General features: G+C 44.0%; 1 protein-coding gene across 1 annotated transcript in view; it reads right to left on the bottom strand.

Annotated features, from left to right (window-relative positions):
* PPA2 (inorganic pyrophosphatase 2) overlaps window positions 1–20,141 on the bottom strand; it is a 360,440-nt gene that overhangs the window by 240,841 nt on the left and 99,458 nt on the right. Inside the window, exons 3-4 of the mRNA XM_085641413.1 lie at window positions 17,940–17,984; window positions 12,705–12,758 (exon numbers count right to left, since the gene is read on the bottom strand). Of these exons, the coding sequence (XP_085497539.1) occupies window positions 12,705–12,758; window positions 17,940–17,984 (99 nt within the window). The remainder of the gene's footprint in view (window positions 1–12,704; window positions 12,759–17,939; window positions 17,985–20,141) is intronic.

Below are 20,141 nucleotides of genomic sequence, written 5' to 3'. Positions count from 1 at the left end.
TGTCCTCCTGTGTGAAGTGTAACAAGTCCCTGTGTACCTGGGGACAGGCAGATCGCAACTGTTCCGATGCTGACGCAATACCATCGAGCTTTCTCCCCAATACCCAGGCGCCGTGAACCAAGGTGGAATGAAGGGCACCGAGAGCTTCGAGAAGGTCACCGTACCCCGGCACAGCTCCCGGCGCCCGCTCCGCTACGCTCCTCTTAGTCACACACTCCCAATCCTGCAGAGACCCAGTGTACAGGATGATAGACTCCATCATATCAAGATGGTCGCCGGGTAAGTCCACCCCAGATTGGGACCGGGACTCAGGCACAAGCGCATCAAGTTCCATGTCACTGAAAACAGGGTTCCGGGGGCAGGCAAAAATACGTATCCAGTGTGTGGTCATAGGTAACAGTCATCCCCACCACGGACCAGCGCCCGCAAAAATCCGGGAGCGGCCCGCGAAAATCGGGACGAGTTACGGGCAGCGTCCGGGCAGCTCACCGGCGAAGGCTCAGGCAATTACCGGAGAATCTTGGAATTGCCACCTCGGGCATGCACTCGTTCCGCTACGCTCAGTGGTAGGAACGACCACGGCGAAATTCAGGCCAATATTCGCACCGCTCCGGTATTCCGACTCCACCCAGTCACCAATGGCCGCTGTTGTTGAACTGCCGCCCGGCCGTGTTGTCCACCCGAGGTCCCGGTTCCAGGGTTGCACCGGCCGCAAACTTCAAATGAACATTTCTCCGGCGGTACCGCCGCCAGAAACTTCAGAATCACACGATCGGTTCACGCTCTCAGCCACCTACACGGGCATATAGCGCAGGCTAAGGATCTCATGCAGGATATCTGTGCGGGATGTGGAGGTTCACGGAGCCGGGGCCTACGCTGCCGTCCCGATCGCCATCTTTGCATAGTACTTTTTAATGGGTGCTAAAGTGTCCATGGCTACTTACAGCTTGTTAGATAATTCAGCTGCTGCCAGATCAAGTCATGGCATGTTGAATCAAATTTACTTGGACACTACGACTGTTATGAAGACTCAAAAATGTGAAAGACAGTACTGAGTGCTCAGTCTTTCCGACACACCTGCAAATGTTGAAAGACGAGATTAAACGGGAAGAAACCATCGCTGCTGAGATAGCGAAACAGAGTTCACAAATCAGCCAAAGTTCTGCACCTGCGAGTCAAGATCCTCTTGGAGAACTAATTATTCAAAATGAAGCAGCTATAGTTATGATGTAGCGACTGCACTGCAGCAAGCAAGAGAGGAAACTGTGGATTTTTAACACTTAGTAGAACAACTTAATGAACAAAAAGAAATCTACAACAAAGTTAAAGATAAAAGAGAGCATGAAATTCTTGACGAGAGGAAACCGTGTGATTGTTCTTCATACAAACCAATATTACTATGCATAAGTGGACAAGCTGGCACTGGAAAAAGCTTCCTAATTAAAGATCTCAATGTGTCTACAGAAGACTACAGACTCAAACTTGTTGTGTAGTAACAGCACCAACAGGATTAGCTGCACATAACATTAAAGGCATTACTTTACATTACCTATTAATGCTACCTGTTGAATATGACAATAAACTGGCATATCAGAAACTATTTGGTCAAGCTTGCCATGAAGTGTCAAGAGTATTGAAGAAACTGAAGCTTTTAATAATTGATGAGGTCAGCATGGTATCAGACTTAATGTTTCCATTCATACACTTAAGAAGGCAGCAGATTTTGAGAACAAACTACAATGTGCTCTTTGGAGGAAACATTTGATTCAATTTGGTAATCTACTGCAACTCACCGCCGTAAAAGAACAACCAGTTTTCAAAACACTTGTGCATAGTGAAACAAGAAATACTCTAAGGCGAATTGGCAATGTAAATATTTAGTTACACTTTGAATACAAGGAACTAATAAAGAAAATATGCGCCAAGCATCGGATGTAAATTATGCTGAATTACTGAAAGACATTAGAATAGGAGTTCTGATTAAAGAGGGGAAACGTGCACTGGAAAGACGACTGATAAAAAATGATTTCCATCTAATATTAGTGCAGCGGAACTAATACATAATTTAATTGAAGAACTAAAGTCTTTAGTATGTTTAATGCCAACACTTGAAGAGTCCTCCAAGTTTAATGAACAATTACTACAGCTAAAAAAATTGGATACTCTGGAGTACTCTGTCTCGAAAACTGTAGGATTAGAAAAGCGCTTACGTGTGTTCAAATACTATCGCGTACTTTTGCGCCGTAATTTAAATGTAGAGGAAGGGTTAGTAAATGGTGCAATGGATAAAGTAATTGATTTTATTAATTTCCCAAATAGATATGAGGTTGAGTACTTGGCTACAAACAGTAATCAGATAGATTGTGTGAAGCAGATTGGCTGTTGTGTTGCACATTTTTTGCGAGTGAAAGACTTATATGTGCAACATCAACAATTCCAACTCTCTCTAGCATATGCTATAACTGTCCATAATCACAAGATTTAACTGTAGATGTAGCTTTTGTAAATATTGGAAGCACTGTATTTGAAGAAGGAATGTCATATGTAGCATTGTCACAAGTTAGAACATTGTCCGGGTTTGTTTTTGATTGATTTAAATGAAAAGAAAGTCTGTGCCAATGCAACCTGTGTAACAGAGTACAATTGGTTAAGAAGACAGTATGCTCCTCATTCAGGCCAATACCCTGCTTATGAGAAACAAATAGTCTGTCCAAAGCAGAAAAGTACAAGAGTATACAAATGCTGAAGAAAAGAAAGGACACAACGACAATATAGAACCCGCTAAGAAGAGAAACCCGGAAAATGACGGAGATTTCATAGGTTACCAATTGGAAAACAGTTCACGTGTCAACAGGTATGCAATGTTGTTTTCAACATACTGTTTCATTTACCACATCTGGTCAAATAAATTGAACAAAAAGCAGATAGGAGACTGTTCTGCACTTTCTCTCTTGCTGCAACATTTACTGCAACTGTGACACATTCTGTTTCAGGTATTCGAGATCTTTTAGATATATGCAGTGGATCAGTAATGTTTACTCTTAACAGTCAACAACATGTACAAAAATTTATGATGGTTATGTCTGGAGTTTTAGAAGAAAAAATGTAAATAATGAGAATTTATTCTGAGTGAGATAAACGTGGAACCATGACTGAAAATTGTGTTTATTTATCTACCACTAAAATATTCTGAATGTTTTCTTTAACATCACCAGATTCTAAAAGTGTGTCTTTTGAAAAATTGTTGCAGAATGCTAACTAAAATATGACCTGCTCAAACTGCAGATCAGATGTTATCTCTATGTTAACCAGAACTGCAAAATACCTTATACTAATGCTACAACCGTGCAGAGCAGATGGTTCCAAATTGGAAACTCAAATTGTGTTGCTTGGTTACAGCTTTTCCCCACCTGTGCCCCTGCTTTCCCACATGTGCGCCTCGCCGCTGTTGCCCTACAGCCCCTCCCCCCTGCCCACACTTGTTTCCAACCGCCCAGCTCATCGTCCCTCCCCCTCCCTATTTTATGGTGGCCGCTGCGGGGGAGCGCGAGTGAGTCCGCTGACTCTGGTCACTGACGCGCTCTTCCCCTGCAGCTCCGCGCCATCGACGCTGCCGCCAAGCCCCTGCCTCTTCCACGTGGGGTTCGAGGCCGCTTCCTGGCAGTACTTTTGTGATTTCTTACTCCCGCATTGATTTTTGACTGCTTTTAGTTCATTTGAATTGTGTTGCTTGGTTACAACTTTTCCCCACCTGTGCCCCTGCTTTTCCCACTTGTGTGCCCCGCCGCTGCTGTCCCTGTGGCCCCTCCCCCCTGCCCACACTTGTTTCCCGCCTCCCAGCTCATCGTCCCTGTCCCCTCCCCTATTTTATGGCAGCCGCTGTGTGGTCACGCAGCTGGCACGCCGAAGGCGCACCAAAGGTAAGCCCGTCTGCGCCTGTCCACGACCCGACCGCAACCAGTGCCAGGAACCCTGAACCTCCGCACCGCCAACGCTACAGCCCAACAGAACTCCACGAACTCCAGCCAGGCCGCAACAACAACTGCAAGCTACCTTTGCCGGCCGACACCCACGGACCCTTCAGCTGCCACCGCTGCCGTCAAGCCTACAGCACCACCAGGAACACGGACCCAGCAAAACCCAACCGCAAGAACACCACAGAACCGAAGACCCTGCAATGCATCCGCCTCAAAGCCCGATCCTTCTACAAACACGCCACCGAAATCTGGGACCTCATCGACAGCACCACCCCAGACGTAGTGTTCCTCACCGAAATCTGGACCAACATCACCTCGGGACCGGACATCGCCATCGCCATCCTCCAAGGGTACAAGATCTCCAGAAAAGATCGCCACACCCACCCGGGAGGAGGTATCACCATCGTCCACAAATCCACCCTATGCCCGAGCACACTCCCCGACAAACCCACAGACATGATGGAACATCTACACTTCAAAATACAGACCAAACCTACCACCACCCTCCGAAGAACCCTGATCTACAGACCCCCTGGACCCCCGAGGACCGTTCATCAACGCCATCACAGACATCATCTCCCCGCATGCCATCTCATCCACCAACTACACCCTGCTGGGAGACCTCAACTTCCACCTCGACAACCAACTGGAATCCAACACCACTTCCCTCCTGGACAACCTCCACAACATCGGACTCCGCCAAATCGTGACAGAACCCACGCACTCAGCAGGACACACACTCGACCACCAAACTTCAAGAATCCAGACGCACCTGCCGCCGCCTCGAAAAGACTTGGAGGAGAACCAAATCCACAGAAACTCAGAACAACTTCAGAGCCGCTACCAATGCCCACCACCAACTCATCAGAAAAACGAGGAAATAGGCGATTGAAGACAGGATCTCCACACACACACAACAGCAAAGAACTCTTCAACATCATCAAGGAGTTCGCCCAACCCAACAGTCGACTGACATCCCTCCCTCACAAGACCTCTGCGACAAACTCAGCACCTTCTTCCACCACAAAATCAAGAGCATCTACAACAACTTCGACGAAGACAGCCAACACACGGAACCCCCAACAACCACACCTAACACCCTGAAGCCAATGATTGACAGCCCTCACTACCGAAGACACACTGAAGATGATGAAGTCAATCCACTCTGGGGCCCCCACGGACCCCTGCCCCCACCACATTTTCAACAGAGCAGCCAACACCATTGCACCAATGCTCCGCCTCACCATCAACGGCTCCCTGGCGAGCGCCTCGTTCCCCAGCAACTGGAAGCACGCCGAGGTCAACCCCCGCCTGAAGAAAACCTCAGCGGACCCCACCGACCTCAAAAACTACAGACCTAGCTCCCTGCTCCCGTTCCCTGCAAAGGTTATTGAGAAAGCCATCAACAGCCAACTCGCCACATTCATCGAAGAGCACAACATCCTCGACTCTTTTTTACAACCCATTGTTTTTTTCCTGCTGTTTGAGGATGATGCTTCAAACAGACCACCGTTTATGGTGATGTAGTATGGAGGCTGAGAACAGTAAAAAAGGGAAATTGATAATTGTACTACATTGTAATACAGTGTTACAGTACACATAATGTGTGTTGCCATGATTCTGTTATTTTGAAGATTAAAAACTAACATATCTTTATGTTCTTTTTCTATAGCAGCTGCAGTTGAACGTTGCTACATTTCTCAAAACACTTCTTCTACCACAGATATATTGCTTATAGCTATCCATGGAAAGTGTTTCCAAACATAAAGTACTCTTGCCATAGCTTCCTATTTGTTTTGTTTGTTTTGTAATTCAAACTTTCAGTGTAATAGAGCATAGTTACAGTCAGTCACACAGCAACTCACTCAACCACCCAGGCACTTATTCATGCCGGCACTTAAACAACCAATCACTCACCCATACAGCCTCTCACACAATCAGTCACTCACCCATACAGCCACTCACATACCTACTTCACTCTAAGTAGATACACCCAAACTAATTCACTCAAGCAGCAACAGAAAAATCCATTCACTCATCCATACAGCCATTCACAGTAGCAGTCACTCACCCATACAGTCACTCATATAGCCACTCATTGACCTATATAGCCACTGACACTATAACTCACTCATCTATACAGCTATTCAGACACTCATCTATACAGTCCCTCCCACCACCACTCACTCTGCAATATGGTTACTCACACAGCCACTCACTCACCATTACAATCACTCACACATGCACTCACTCGCCAATATAACCAAGCATACACCAACTCACTCACTCACTCATGCACCTACTGACACAGCCATTTACACTTCTACTCGCACACCTATACAACAACTCACACCCTCTCACTTAGTCATACAGCCACGAACAATAGCAGTTACTCACCATACGGCGATTCACTCACCCATACAGCCACTGACACTAGCCCTCATTCACCCATTGATGTACTGACACACCCCTTCACGCATATGCATACAGCCACATACACACCCATTCACTCACTCATATAGCCACTGACACAGGCACTAACTTACCCATACAGCACTCACACAACCCTTCACTAACCCACACAGCCTCTCACAGAGGTACTTTCTCACTCATACAGCCACTCACACAGCCACTTACTCACTCATACAACCAGTCATACAGCAACTCACTCACTCATACACCTACTCACACACTCAATCATACAGCCACTAACACTACCACTCATACACCCATACAGATACTCACACACTATCTCATGCACCTATCCAGCCACTCACTAGCAGTCACTGACCCAATCACTCACATCAGCTCTCGCTCACCCATACAGCTACTCACTCACCCAATCACTCACACATGCACTCACACACCCATACAGTCACTGATACACCCACTCACTAACCCATACAGCCACTGATACACCCACTCACTCACCCATACAGCCACTCATGTAACCACTCACTCACACAGCTGCTCACTCACTCATACAACTAGTCATAATCACACTAATTCACTCATACACCTATTCACACAGCCGCTCACTCATTCATATAGCCATTTACACTACTACTCGCTCACCCACACAGCTACTCATACACCCACTCACTCACTTATAGTCACTCACACACCCATACAACCACTGAGGCAGGCACTAACTCCTCCATACAGCCACTCACACAATCATTTACTCACCCTTACAGCCACTCATACACCACTCACTCTCCCGTATGGCCACACACACAGCCGCTCACTCAACCACCCATACAATCACTCACACACACTCCCCCATAGTCAGTGATACACCCACTCACTCACCCACACAGCTACTCACACACCCCCTCACTCACCCACACACCCACTCATGCAATCACTCACCCATTCACTTGGGGAGAGGATGTGGCCTAACGGATAGAGCAGTCAACCTTCATGCTGGGGAACCGGGTTCCAGTCACAGCAAGGACGCTCAACATCCTATGATTCTGGGCAAATCACTTAATCTCCCCACGCCCAACAAAAAAATTGAATGTGTCTGTTGGTAATGCAACTGATGCCCATGTAAAGCGCTCTGATACCTTCAGGTCTAGTTTGCGCTCTATAAAACTCTTCCCCCCAAAAAAAATACTCACTCACACAACCAATCACACACCCACTAACTCATGCACCTACTGACACACCTGCTAACTCATCCATAAAGCCATTTACACTACCACTCGCTCACCCATACAGCTACTCACACACCCTCTCACTCACTCATACAGCCACTCTCAATAGCTGTCACTCACCCATACGGTCCCTCACACAGCCATACACTGATCCATAAAACCACTGACACTAGCACTCACTGAACTACTCACTCACCCATACAGTCACTCACCCACATAGACGCTGATACACCCAGTCACTCTCCCACACAGCTACTCACACACCCACTCACCCATACAGCACATTTTAGCTTTTTTTAACTATAAAAGGAGGTTCTTACCTTTTTTCTCTTATTTTTTGTAGAACTGGATTTTCTGTCATTTTCTAACATTTTGTATTTTTTTTTTTTTAAATCAAACTAAATGGCAACGAGGGAGAAACAATTGCAACAAGCAACACAAAAACAGAAGAAATCTAAATTTTTAAAAATTAACATGGATGTTGCCTTGCAGCTTCAATGATGGCATAAACAGTGCTCACCAGCTGTGAGTGTAGTGCTGCAGTCCAGGCAATATATGCTAACACGCCTCAACTTAGGGGCTTGGTGACAACGCCTCTCAACTTCACTGGGAACTCTCTATCTTTGGACAGATGATGTAGGTGAAGATGTAGTGGGTCCCTCTCCATCTTTCTCCTTCCTTGCCCTCTTCAAGCTGTTGAAGTTGTATGTTTTTAAATGGTACAGCATTGAAGTTGTATCGCATGAATATTTTTTGTTCGTATCTCTTGAGAGGGTCGACTCTGAAGAGATAGTGAAGAACTCCCATGTAATACTCTGTTTCTTTGATGCAGGCCTTTCATCACCAGAGTCTTGGTGCTCCACCTCCTGCTCTTGTTCCTCTGGTTGCTGTGGTACCTCCTCCTGCTGACTTCCTCCTGTTGCTATTTTAGTGCCAAAAAATAGCAACGCCCCAACTTTAAACACAGTTCTATAGGAAAAGCACAGGCAGCTCCTGACAATAACCCAAAAATGAATGAAAGATCCAAGAACACAGAAATGGGTGGGAACTTTCTATGATGATAAAACTGTCTTCTCCAAGCAAATCTCTTTCTTACATAGTCACATGATCTTCGTGAATACCGACGTCATAGCAACTACTGGCGTCATTGCCAAAAAGGGAAATACAATTTAAAAGCAGTTATCATTAAAAAGTATTACAGAAAGTAAAGTTTAAACACTATGTTAGTAAACAGCTAGTGTCAAAGATTAATAACAAAATGTGCAGAGATGTGTTTTACACTTTTTGAAAAACACACTGTCTTTGCAACTGTTCCTGCGAAACCGGAACATACGTATCAGGATCATTTGCAATTAATTTGTGACGATTAAATAAAAAATGATTAAGCCACTGAAACAAATGTCAAGGAGTGACACAGAGAAATACAAAAATGGCTGGTCTATTATGCAGGTGTAGTATATAATATGCACCAGACTTTTGCACAATGACAAAATAGTAACTAATTTCCCAGTTCAAAGTAACGCAGATGAGTATACATTTTGCAGAAAATTGTAGATTCTCCTTTAAAAAAAATGAGATTTTCATCAGATCCTCATGTTCATTTTAGATAAATTAAGCCTCAAAGTGAAAAATTTACAAATATAAACATTGCACGTGCTCCAGGTAAAGCTCCACTTGAAAAATGGAAACAAATCTATCTTTTCAGGCTGGGGGGAATAGAATCAAAAAACTTTCCCTCGAACAATACATATTCAAAAAAGATCTGAAACCCTTCACGAAAGTGAATGCATCGAAAATACATTGGAGTAAAATGTGAACTTCAGTGAGTGTGACGGCTTTATTCATAAATTACATCTCCTTGTAAGAGCAGAGAGCATGGTTCTGTCCTTTATATACACCAAGATTGGAAATCTGCAAAAACTCACACATCCACTCATAGACCCATAAACTCACTAGCATACCTACACTGATATCCAAAGCGGCACTCACACTGCACTCACAGACACACACTGGCTCTGACACAAACCAGTGACAAACCCACAGAGTCATTCACACAGTCAAGCACTCATAGACCACTTAAGATAGCCACTGACACACTCACACTTCCACTCACAGACCCACACACACACACTCATACACCCACTAACAGACCCACACGGATGCTCGCACATCCACTGTGAAACATGACAGGTTCCAATTATGGAGAATGTTTTACAAAAACGTAGAAATTCACAGAAAAAAATCATCAAAGGTTACAGGCATGTTATAGTTAGGCTCACATTTCATTCGTACAAAAATCAGTGAATTCAGCAGTTATAGTTACCTGAGCTAACTATAACTTACACCCCCGCAATGCACAGCTTATGACCTCACATACTACATCACTCATGACATGGTCAGTGGGTTTTTCAGATATTCCCCGGCTAGTAGGCATGTATGACAATATATTTTAAATAAGGTTGCATGTAACTATGCCCCAATTTTGATGTTATGCCCTAGTGGGCTGTATTGCCCCTGGCAATTTCTAATATTGAATAATCAGTTGTGCATTATACATTTAGTTGACCGCCTCTTGGATTTCCACCTACCCCACCCTCATTTTCTGGCAAACGTTTAACACTGGGGGCTGCACGGCAGCAGAACCCCAACTTAAGTTCTCAAATTATTGATGCCCAATTGATCAATGGCAGAATGTTCACTTGAAAGAATGTGTTCCTCTCCCTACTAGAAGAGTATCACGGAAATGGCCAAGCCTACTGGTCTCCCTTCTTCGGTTGCTGCGGGCGACTGCTGAAACCAATCATCAGAAACTACATCTTTCTAAAAATGTCTTCAAGGTTGCCTGTTTCTACATCCCGCGAGTCCTTGCTTCCAACCCGTATCCAGAATCCCTTCACTGCCAGACACCACACTGCCTCAGAGACCCCATTTTTGTAGTCTCTGGGAAACCAAGTCCCACAAGTAGTGGTCCTGGTGGTTGGGAGCATGGTTAGGGTGTCTGAAACCAAGACGTCAGAGTGAAAAGTGGAGAAAGGCAAGAGGAAGCAAGATGGGCCCCAGTGCAATCTGCGGGTACAGCCCCCACCTTTCAGTTTCCACTGGCCTGTTTGTCCATAGCCTCTAGTGTGGCAGAGATTAAAGGAGGCAGGCAGTTGAGTGCAGCTGGTAGAGAGTGGGTGAATCAAACAATGTTCAAGAGTTTAAAAATGTAAACTTTGTATGGATGAATTGTTTTTAAACCCGATAGACCTATTTATGACACTTACTGTATGTGATTTTGGACCGGATTTAGAGTTTGGCAGACGGGTTACACCATCACAAACAAAACATATATCCTGTCAACCGTATTACAAGTGCCACTGAATACACTGCACTTCTATTACGGCAGACAGGATATCATGATAGACTCAGCCAAATCTCTCGGAGTCACCATGGACAAGCACCTGAATATGAAAAATAATATCAGCAATGTATGTAAGGGAGCAAACCACTTGTTGAGGTCACTCAGAAATATAAAACCTTTCCTTCCACTAAATGATTTCAAGCAGGTGGTCCAAGCGCTTGTCTTGCCGAGACTAGACTACGGCAGTGCTACCCTCTGTGGCCTTCCCAAATACGCCCTAGCTCCACTATGGTCATCATGGAACGCGGCGGCTGGACTGGTCACAGGCACCAAACGTTACGAACATATATCCCCAGTCCTAAAATCTCTCAAATGGCTGCCCTACGAAGCACAAATTCAGTTAAAGATTGCTGTTCTGGCACACAAAGCCCTTCACTTCAATTCTCCCAGGTACCTTGCGCAAAAACTTGAACTATCCTGTGGTTTAAAAGCCTCAAGAAGCGCCACTACCTTCCTCTTGAAACCACTCATCCTTAACTAAAAGAGAACATGTCACCGAGTTTTTTCCGGCTCTGCCCCAAATATATGGAATTCTCTTCCACGGGAAGTACGCAGAATCTTTTCAACGAAGGCTCTCAAATTGGAAGCTAAACGATTCCGAATGAACAAATTCTTACCCTTAGAGGGATAGGCTCACTTGCTCGTTGACATTGTTCCCACTATCATGGTACCTCCATTTGTAAAGTCTCCTGTTTAATGCACACTGTGACCCCCCCCCCCCCACCCTCTTTGCCCGTGTACACCTGCTCATTGTATTACCCTCCTGGGTGCAATTGTCCCGCACTCTGCAACCATTCCAGTCTTTTTTTTTCTCTCTCTCTCTACCGGATGTTGATATTGCATTTATGTTCTTCCTCCCATCATATTGTGACGCGCTCCGATATCCTTCGGGATCTTGTTCGCGCTATATAAAACTTTATAAATAAATACAATAAAATAAAATATCCGTCACATTTGTGAGAGAGTAACCAATCCATTGAATCCTAAAATAAGGCTCTATCTGGCAACTGCTGAGTTGATGTTTTACCACAGGATCGGTGAGTATTTATGGGATAGCAGCACACCATTAGGTAAGCCAGTGAACATTGGCCGGTCGGTTCTTTGGGAGTTTACCCCACTCCTCTTGATATAGTTGAAAACACAAGTTTCAACAAGCTCAAGTTTCTTCCAATTGTCAGATTTTGCTCAAGTATCTCTTAGTTATCCAGGGAACTAGTTGCAAACGTTGCTAGTCTTGTTCCACAGGTGGAAAGCAACCTTTTTTTTCGGATATCAAATATGATGATAATTAGAGCAATCACTTTAGAGCCTCTCAAGTATCTTTTAATAAAACGCAGTCCCCACCAATGTAATAAGTCTCTTGAAATCCAACCAAAATGGAATTAAGAATTGACAAAGACAATTAATAGTATGACTGAGGGGAGTCTAGTCCGTATAAGGACGAATCCATGACATACACATGGCACATGGGCACTCAATTGCATAATAATATAAGGCGAGAAAGCCTGTATCAGACTCTTTTATAAATAGACGTGCAGTTCCTCCAACAAACGCAATGCAAAAAAAAGCACAAAAAATGCTAAAGTAAACAGTAAAAAAATGGAAAATGGGTAAACATTTTTCTTTATCAGAATCCGTTTTCTAAGCAATCAAACTGTACATTACCTCCATTTTCGCATTTGTCCAACGGGGAACTTCTACAACCATGTTAAACACCTTCTGTAAATTAGATAATGTTCAAATCATTATTTCTTCTCTGACTGGTATACATTACCACCACTCCTCAATTCTTCTTTCCTTTACACATCAAGAACAATTGTGGTGCATGGTTGAGATCCTGTCCACAAAGCGCATGCAAATAGTTCAAAGAGATTGCTACCGGAAGAACTTTTAAATTCACAGCAGTGAAAATATGTTTAAAGAAACACACTAATCCACCCACAAATGAACTCTGTTTTTGTTACCTAAATATGAGCTCCGATTTCCTCAGCGTTAATTTTTCCCCCCACAATGGTTCTTAATCCAGTTTCAATACATGCTATTTCAGCAAATACAACCAGAGTGATCCTGTGGTGCCTTTTTTTCACATTACCCTAGTCCTGAAGGTTATACCGTGCAACAGCATTCTTTTTAGGTTAAGCCTAGCGCAGCACGCATGTGCTGCTCTAGGAAAACAACCTCTTGGAATCACTCTGGACTTTTCACACGCTCCTGCGTGTGTTTTTTTAATTGGGCTTTGTGTGAGTTTTTATAAAAAGACAGCACGCTACTGGGCAAAGGCAGGTGCATGGCCCACCTTTCCCAGGGAATGTATCCGCCCATGGCCTACGGTTACGAGCAGGGGCGCCATCTGTTCGGGGTCATGTCGCCATCTATTTTTAATGAGCGTGTTCGCATTCACCGCGCTGCCGTGCTCACTCGCCCCCACTTCTCTCTCGCTCCATTCTTTGCTTTTCGGGAAATGTTTACTCCCAGAGCGATTTGCTCTCTGGAGCCAGCAGCAGCGGCGCGCAGGCTATCATCTGTTTTGGGTCAGGTTTCATTTCCAGACCATGCCGCTTTCATTAGAAGGCGCGTCCCCTCTACCCCACCTCCACAAGAGTGCGCTTTCATTTTCTCTAAAACACAAAGGAACAGAAACTAAATCAATTAAGGTGACATCTTACTTTTCAGTGGAATCGTCAGCACCGTCTAATGAGCGGGCCTTGGCCAGAGGCTCACGGGAAATTACAAATATGCTTATTCTGTCCATCCACACTACTTTCAAATGACTCCAGACTGCAGTGTCCGGTTGAACGTGAAAAACTTGCATTTCAGCCGCTGCTTCTCTAGAAACACCAGCAGCACGAAAATACTGACAATAAGCCAGACTTAGTTAGCCTGCCCAGTCCGCTCTGGTCCAAGTCAATTCTGTTGGCTCAGAGGGCTAACGCTTCCACCCTATTAAGCTTATGTTTCACCTCACAACCGCAGGTTTGAACCCCAGCGCGTCTGCACAGCCTTTCATCCTACTAGAGGCCGACAAACTAAATAACATTCATTTGGTTGGCAATAAACATCTGTTACTCAGCCCCAAGATGCAGCAAAGTCCCGCCCCGCCTTCACTTGCACACTGGGATAGCTCACTTTTGCGTCCTTTCAATTCGGCTCCTGATTTGCTCTACTGTGCTCGCTTTCTGATTTAGTACTGGCAGTATATAATGCAATCTTAACTTATCTTTTCGCTCCCCCACTACAGATATCTGCAAGCACTTCTCCTTTCATTCCTTTTTATTTTTTGCATTATGTAGCGCGAATGAAGGTATCAAAGCCCTTTACATAAGTACTAGTCCCATTATAGAAATCTGCCTGGTGGGTGATAATGTGCTGCATGGCTAAACACTTATAAGGTCCCAAAGGCGAGACCTATTGGCTATGCCAATGCTTGTTTCCCCTTGCATTGTATTACACTGTATTGGGGGCTTGACCAGACAACTTTTCCTACTTTGCGGTGTTCGATATTATCTAGGTTTCATTATGACCATCAGTCATTTCGGACAGGCTCTTCTAACAGTGTTCCATCTTAGTACATGCAACATGTGAGAGGCTATGTGTTAACGCTACCGGGACCTCTCATCCCAAGGGTCCTCCACTGAAGTTGAACATGTCCCAAGACCAAGCTGTATATCTAGTTCCTGTTCCCTTCATTTTCTGTAACTTAGCGCTTAGGGCAATCTCCATAGATCATCCACCCAACAGTTCATTGTAGGGTCTAGCGGCACCTTCCACACCATGGCAATGCACCTCTTAATCAGTCCGAGCACCAAGACTATAAACTTTTCTTCATTACCACATTAAGGCCAACAGGCATGTCAGGGGATCCTAGTCCACTAACCTTTCAGCAAGCTTAGCTATAAAAGCCAACACTACTGGGCATTGCCACACCATGTGGTAAAAATCGGATTCTAAAAGCATGTTTCTAGGGCGATCTGTCATCCCATCAGAGTCGATCCGTACTGTGTCTCTCAGGATCAGGTAGATCTGGTGAAGATAAGTATACTGCACATATTTCAATCTGAGGTTTCTTGAGGCCAATTTCACATAATTCAAGTACTGTGTCCATACTGTATCAGTCAAAACATGGACAGTACATGCTTTCCACTTGCCTTTCAGTTCAGTATATTGGTGTGCATGTTGTGCTAACAGAACAGCATACAGACATGTGACTCCCTTCCTACTACGGCCAGGATTTAAGATGAGATGTAATACAGCCACTATGTTCTTATCACCCGATGCAGGACAAGGGGCTTGTATGTGTTAGAAATTGCCCTGCCCACATACCTTTAACTAAATGTAAGGAAGACTTTTGATCCAGTCCCAAGACTACAGAACATCTTGAAACTTTAACCCTATAGCCAGTTCACTGACCCTGTCCCACCCACTTTGGCAGCTAACTCATCATCACCTCATGGGATAACCTTGTGAAGGTCTCCCAATCAGAGTATTTATTCTGAAAATCTGCGACATCGAATATGACCTTGTATATCTGAACAACTATTGCCCCATCACTGGACTTCATTTTGTGGCCAAAGTTTTTGTGAACTGCATAACATCTCTAATGCTACCTAAATCTAAACCCAAACAAAACCTAATGTCTTCTCTTCTCTTCTGCCCTCCCACCGCAGCTCCTAATTCAATTTCACGGTCAGATTCTATTGATTTTTAACAATGCACCCACTGTTGCTACAAATGCCAGTCTAAGGTGACTGATTGACCGAATCTATAGACAGTAGCACGTAATGAGCAGTGGTGTTTGATGTAGGTCCAGAAGGACTGGATCTATGGCCTATTTTAGGATATTTATACAGAATCAATTTACACACAATTACTCTAAACTGAGCTCATGTACACAGTGGGTATCCTAAACATCTGACAAGGATCAGAATATTCTGACACTGCTTTGGATACTCTTGCAATAAAGGCAGAATAATTAACCATGCATACAATGTAAACACTCTAGAAATCTAGCGTTCCACAATGAGAATAATCATGTTAAGATTTCTATAAAAATGTACTGATGCTCAGGTTCAATGAAAAAACGGATTAGGGGATCGCAGAGACTGTCATTTAAGGCAAATTTGAAAATGGGGTTGGAGAAGATAAGAGAGGACTGAGTGAGGGCACGAAATCCCATTATCAGAATGATGCACCACTAAGTTACAAAGAAGCAGGTGCCCACCCGATTTAACAAACATTCACATCAATAATGTTGGCATTTTTATAGGAAAATGTTTATCATCAAGCTTCGCTAGCACAACGAGCACAGTTGCAGCACGGAAAGCAGCAGGGCAAGCTTCCTCACACATAGCACAGATTACAAAAGTGCACAAAATACACTGGATTCAAGCTAGCCTGGCTGATGAGGGTCGATACCCCGACATCAGTCCCAGGATGCTTCTTTCTGGTCCAGCGAGCAAGGGACCCACCTCTGGGCATACCCTTAGCCACTTAAGAAGCACAAAGCAACACCACAAAATAAAATGATGGATGGAGTTTTGAAACTTTTGAAACACTGACCCCCAGTCACAGATCTGGGTTTAATCCATTGTTATTTTGCTCGCCACTTCACCCCAGTTTGTCTCTTATGTTTGGCTGGGTCCAAACTGGATTTGTGTGGCTTGCAAAAAAGCGATAGATTTAACACAGATCTGTGACTGGGGGTGAATGTTTGATTTGTTCAGCATCCCTTCCATCATCTGTTCTTTTTGCATTTTTTGGGAAGGGTGTGCTCAGACGTGGGACCCGTGCTCGCTATGCCACTGGATTCAAGTTACCCGGCTGTTGAGGGTTGATACCCCGAAATCAGTCCTAGGATGCTTATTTCTGGTCCAGGGAGGACTGGACTGTTCCCATGGGGAGCAGGGTCAAGACTGATTTACATATGGCTTGGTCTAAACTGGAATGGTGTGGCATGCAAAAAAAAAAAAAAAAAAGATATTGAACGATCTGGGACGGAGGGTGGTCGTTTGACTTGTTCAGCATTCCGTCCATCATCTGTTCTTTTACCATTAATAAATGTACACCAATGAAGTGAAATTGGGCAGTGTTCTAAATTGATGCTCAAACCCACTTGGTGCTGCTCCCATGAGGTAATCACTTACACAATGTTATTATATAAATCTGTGGCACACACTCACTGCACCGCATATTGTTTCCTTTGTTATTTCAGACTAGCAGTTCATACTAAGGATACCGCACTTTTTTGTTTCTCACTCCAAGGCCCAAGGATAGGTGAGATTCCCCTAGCGTCTAGTGTACTTAAGAATAGACACTGCTAGATTTATTTTGCGCTTTTGTTACTGAATGGTAATTGAACCCGCCCCTCCCTCCCTCCCTCCCTCAAACTCCTGCTATTAGTTACCATCATAATAAAGGCATATTTCAAAGGCAGAAGTCCCACACATCCTACGTATTTTTTGTGTGTGAAATATAAAAATACTCAGCTCTTCCATACTTACGCACATGAGGTTGATCATCAAATAACTCTTCCACAGTTATCGAAGATGACTTTTTTCACAGCTAAAAAGTCGAAAATTAAATGTTTCCTGTACCTCCCTCGTTGATTTGCACTTTTACTGACTTTCAACAGCCTTTGCTCCACACTTTAAAGCAGAATACACAATACCTTTAGGCCTGCAAGGTTTAAAACGACCACTCTATAACTAGAATGAATTGGGTGAGAGCAGTCAGGCTTTATTATTATTATTTCCACTTATAGATCGCACAGCCACCCAGCGGGTTTCCTGGCGCGAAGCATAGGTTTCTGCTTTTCTGATATTGCCACAGTTAACAAAACAATGTTGTTACGTTTTCATTTTTAGATCACTTATGTACACATATTTGATGAGAAAAAAGATGTACCTCTCTTCCATTAGTCCTTGACTTTTTTGCTGGGCTGTCACCATCCTGAAAATAGATCACATTTTAGAATGTTTATGAAGCATCCTGCATACATTTTGCAGCAATCAACTCAGTGACATTCCTTTCTTGTATGTCTAAAATTAACTTTGTTGAAGCCCCTTACTTTGAGTCCATAGTCTCTCTTCCACCATTATCCGGGAGGTACCAAGCCACCTGATCGTGCAACTAGAAGATGCTACTATCGAGGTGTAACACATGTTAGCATGACTAGACTATGTGTATGCAGGGCTTTAAGTGAGATGAAAAAACTTGGGGGTCTTTCAAAGGAACATGGTGATGTAAGTACGGCGCGGCCAAAAATACTTAAGCTAAAAATCTGTGCTTAGCATAGAGTGCCGCACGACTAGTATTTTTCTACTTCTGTCATTGCATCCAGGTATATAATACAACAAGTAACATTATATATACAACAAGCCAGGACTATTGGCTTAGTCAATGGTTTGTTAGCTGCACAAGATAAATAATATTGAAAATGCTTTAGTTCTTGCAGGAAAGATTGCTGCTGTAACGGCTAGAGCTGCCGACTTTGGAGCTGGGAAGCAGGTTTGAGCCTCATGTTGGCTCAACATCCTGTGACTCTGGGCAAATCACTTAACCTCCCAGGGCCTACCAAAAAATGTAATGAATATGTCCTTGTGTAATGTAACTGGTGCTCACATAAAGCGCATCGAGTACGTGCAATATAGAACTGCAACAACAACAACAAAAATCACATCAACAGCAATGAACTGTTGCAGAGTCAAGATCTTTTGTTCCATCCTGAGGGTGAGAGCAAAAATGGAGAGCCAAGTATGGACCCATCTCAGCACCTGCTTTTTAGAGCTGCCGGTGCTGAGCACCACAGGACCCGTCCCACTTACAGCCCTCTATGTAGGTATGCATGCGTGTGTGTGTGGTATTTATATTGTGCTATTCTAGTACCCAGCACCTCAGTATTTACTGTACATAAATATGCCCTTATCACCAACGTGGTAGCATAAGACATGCAAGGCTTTAAACCTTAAGCTACCCATGCAGAAGCGATAGAATAGAGAGTGAGACAACATGTATTAACAATTTAGAGAAGCAAAACGGACACAGGGACCAGCGTAGTAGGTTGCTGGGCATGCAAAAGGCACATCATGAGTCACACTGGGTAAGGTTGTGCACAAGATAAGAGGGAATTTTATGGCAAGACCGGAGGCTCATATTATGCTGTCTCAACTTGCTTTAATGAATAGCAGCAGTCAAGACAACTAGAAAACTAAATGCTCCATGAGGGTAAGGAACAAAAGGCCAATGGGAACAAAGAAAATCAGAGTACCATGTACCAATTAGGAATGAGGGACAGACTTTTATACGTAACTTGACTGCATGTAGCCCTCTTTTCTTGCTGCTTGTAGCCAAGATAAGTATACTTTCATTGGCTTATATAGTACTTCACTTTACAGTTTGTTATGCATGCGAATTGACACTTGTTGTTGTAACACTTGTGCCCCTGATACCTTAACATTGTTATACTACATTTTTCACCTCCTCATCGAGCGTTCATTGCGTCTTTTTGCCACCCGTTCCTGTGGTTGTGTCCGCCATTACTGGTGACGCCCCACAGACTTCCTTCAGACTTCTCCTTGTGATGCTCCGTTCGTTTGGTGTCTCTCGCGGAGCAGTATTTCCTTATTTGCCAACCAGGCGCTGTCTCCAGCAAACTCATCTGAACGACACTACTCGGGGGCAGGGCCTCGCCTTTACTCCGCCTCTCATAGACTGTCACGTCATGTTGCCTCCTACCGGGAGCTCCTTTCTGGCAGGGCTTTGCAAAGAATTAACCCTTTCCCACAGCCTTCATTTCCCTTGTTTTCTCACAGCTGATACTGACATTATTGAGTCTTAGAACACACAAAAAATGTATTATCGCCATTTTCTCCATGAATTCTAACAACTCTTTCTCCTTTGAGGAAAATAATGATAATGAAGAAGATTTAAAGAATAATTTAAATGATTTTATTCAATCACCTGTGGCACAAGCCATTTCGGCTTTTATGTCTAAAGTTACTAAAAAGTTTGAAAACACTGTTCTCAGTTGGATGTCAAAATCCAATTTGGCCCTATCTGCGGCGGAAAGCAGAAAGCGCAAGGCCACGGTGGTCCAAACATCTGCTC

The sequence above is a fragment of the Triturus cristatus genome, chromosome 2_2, assembly GCF_964204655.1.
Source record: "Triturus cristatus chromosome 2_2, aTriCri1.1, whole genome shotgun sequence".
In the NCBI taxonomy this organism is placed as follows: Eukaryota; Metazoa; Chordata; class Amphibia; order Caudata; family Salamandridae; genus Triturus; species Triturus cristatus.
This window is presented reverse-complemented; position numbering and strand designations above follow the sequence as displayed.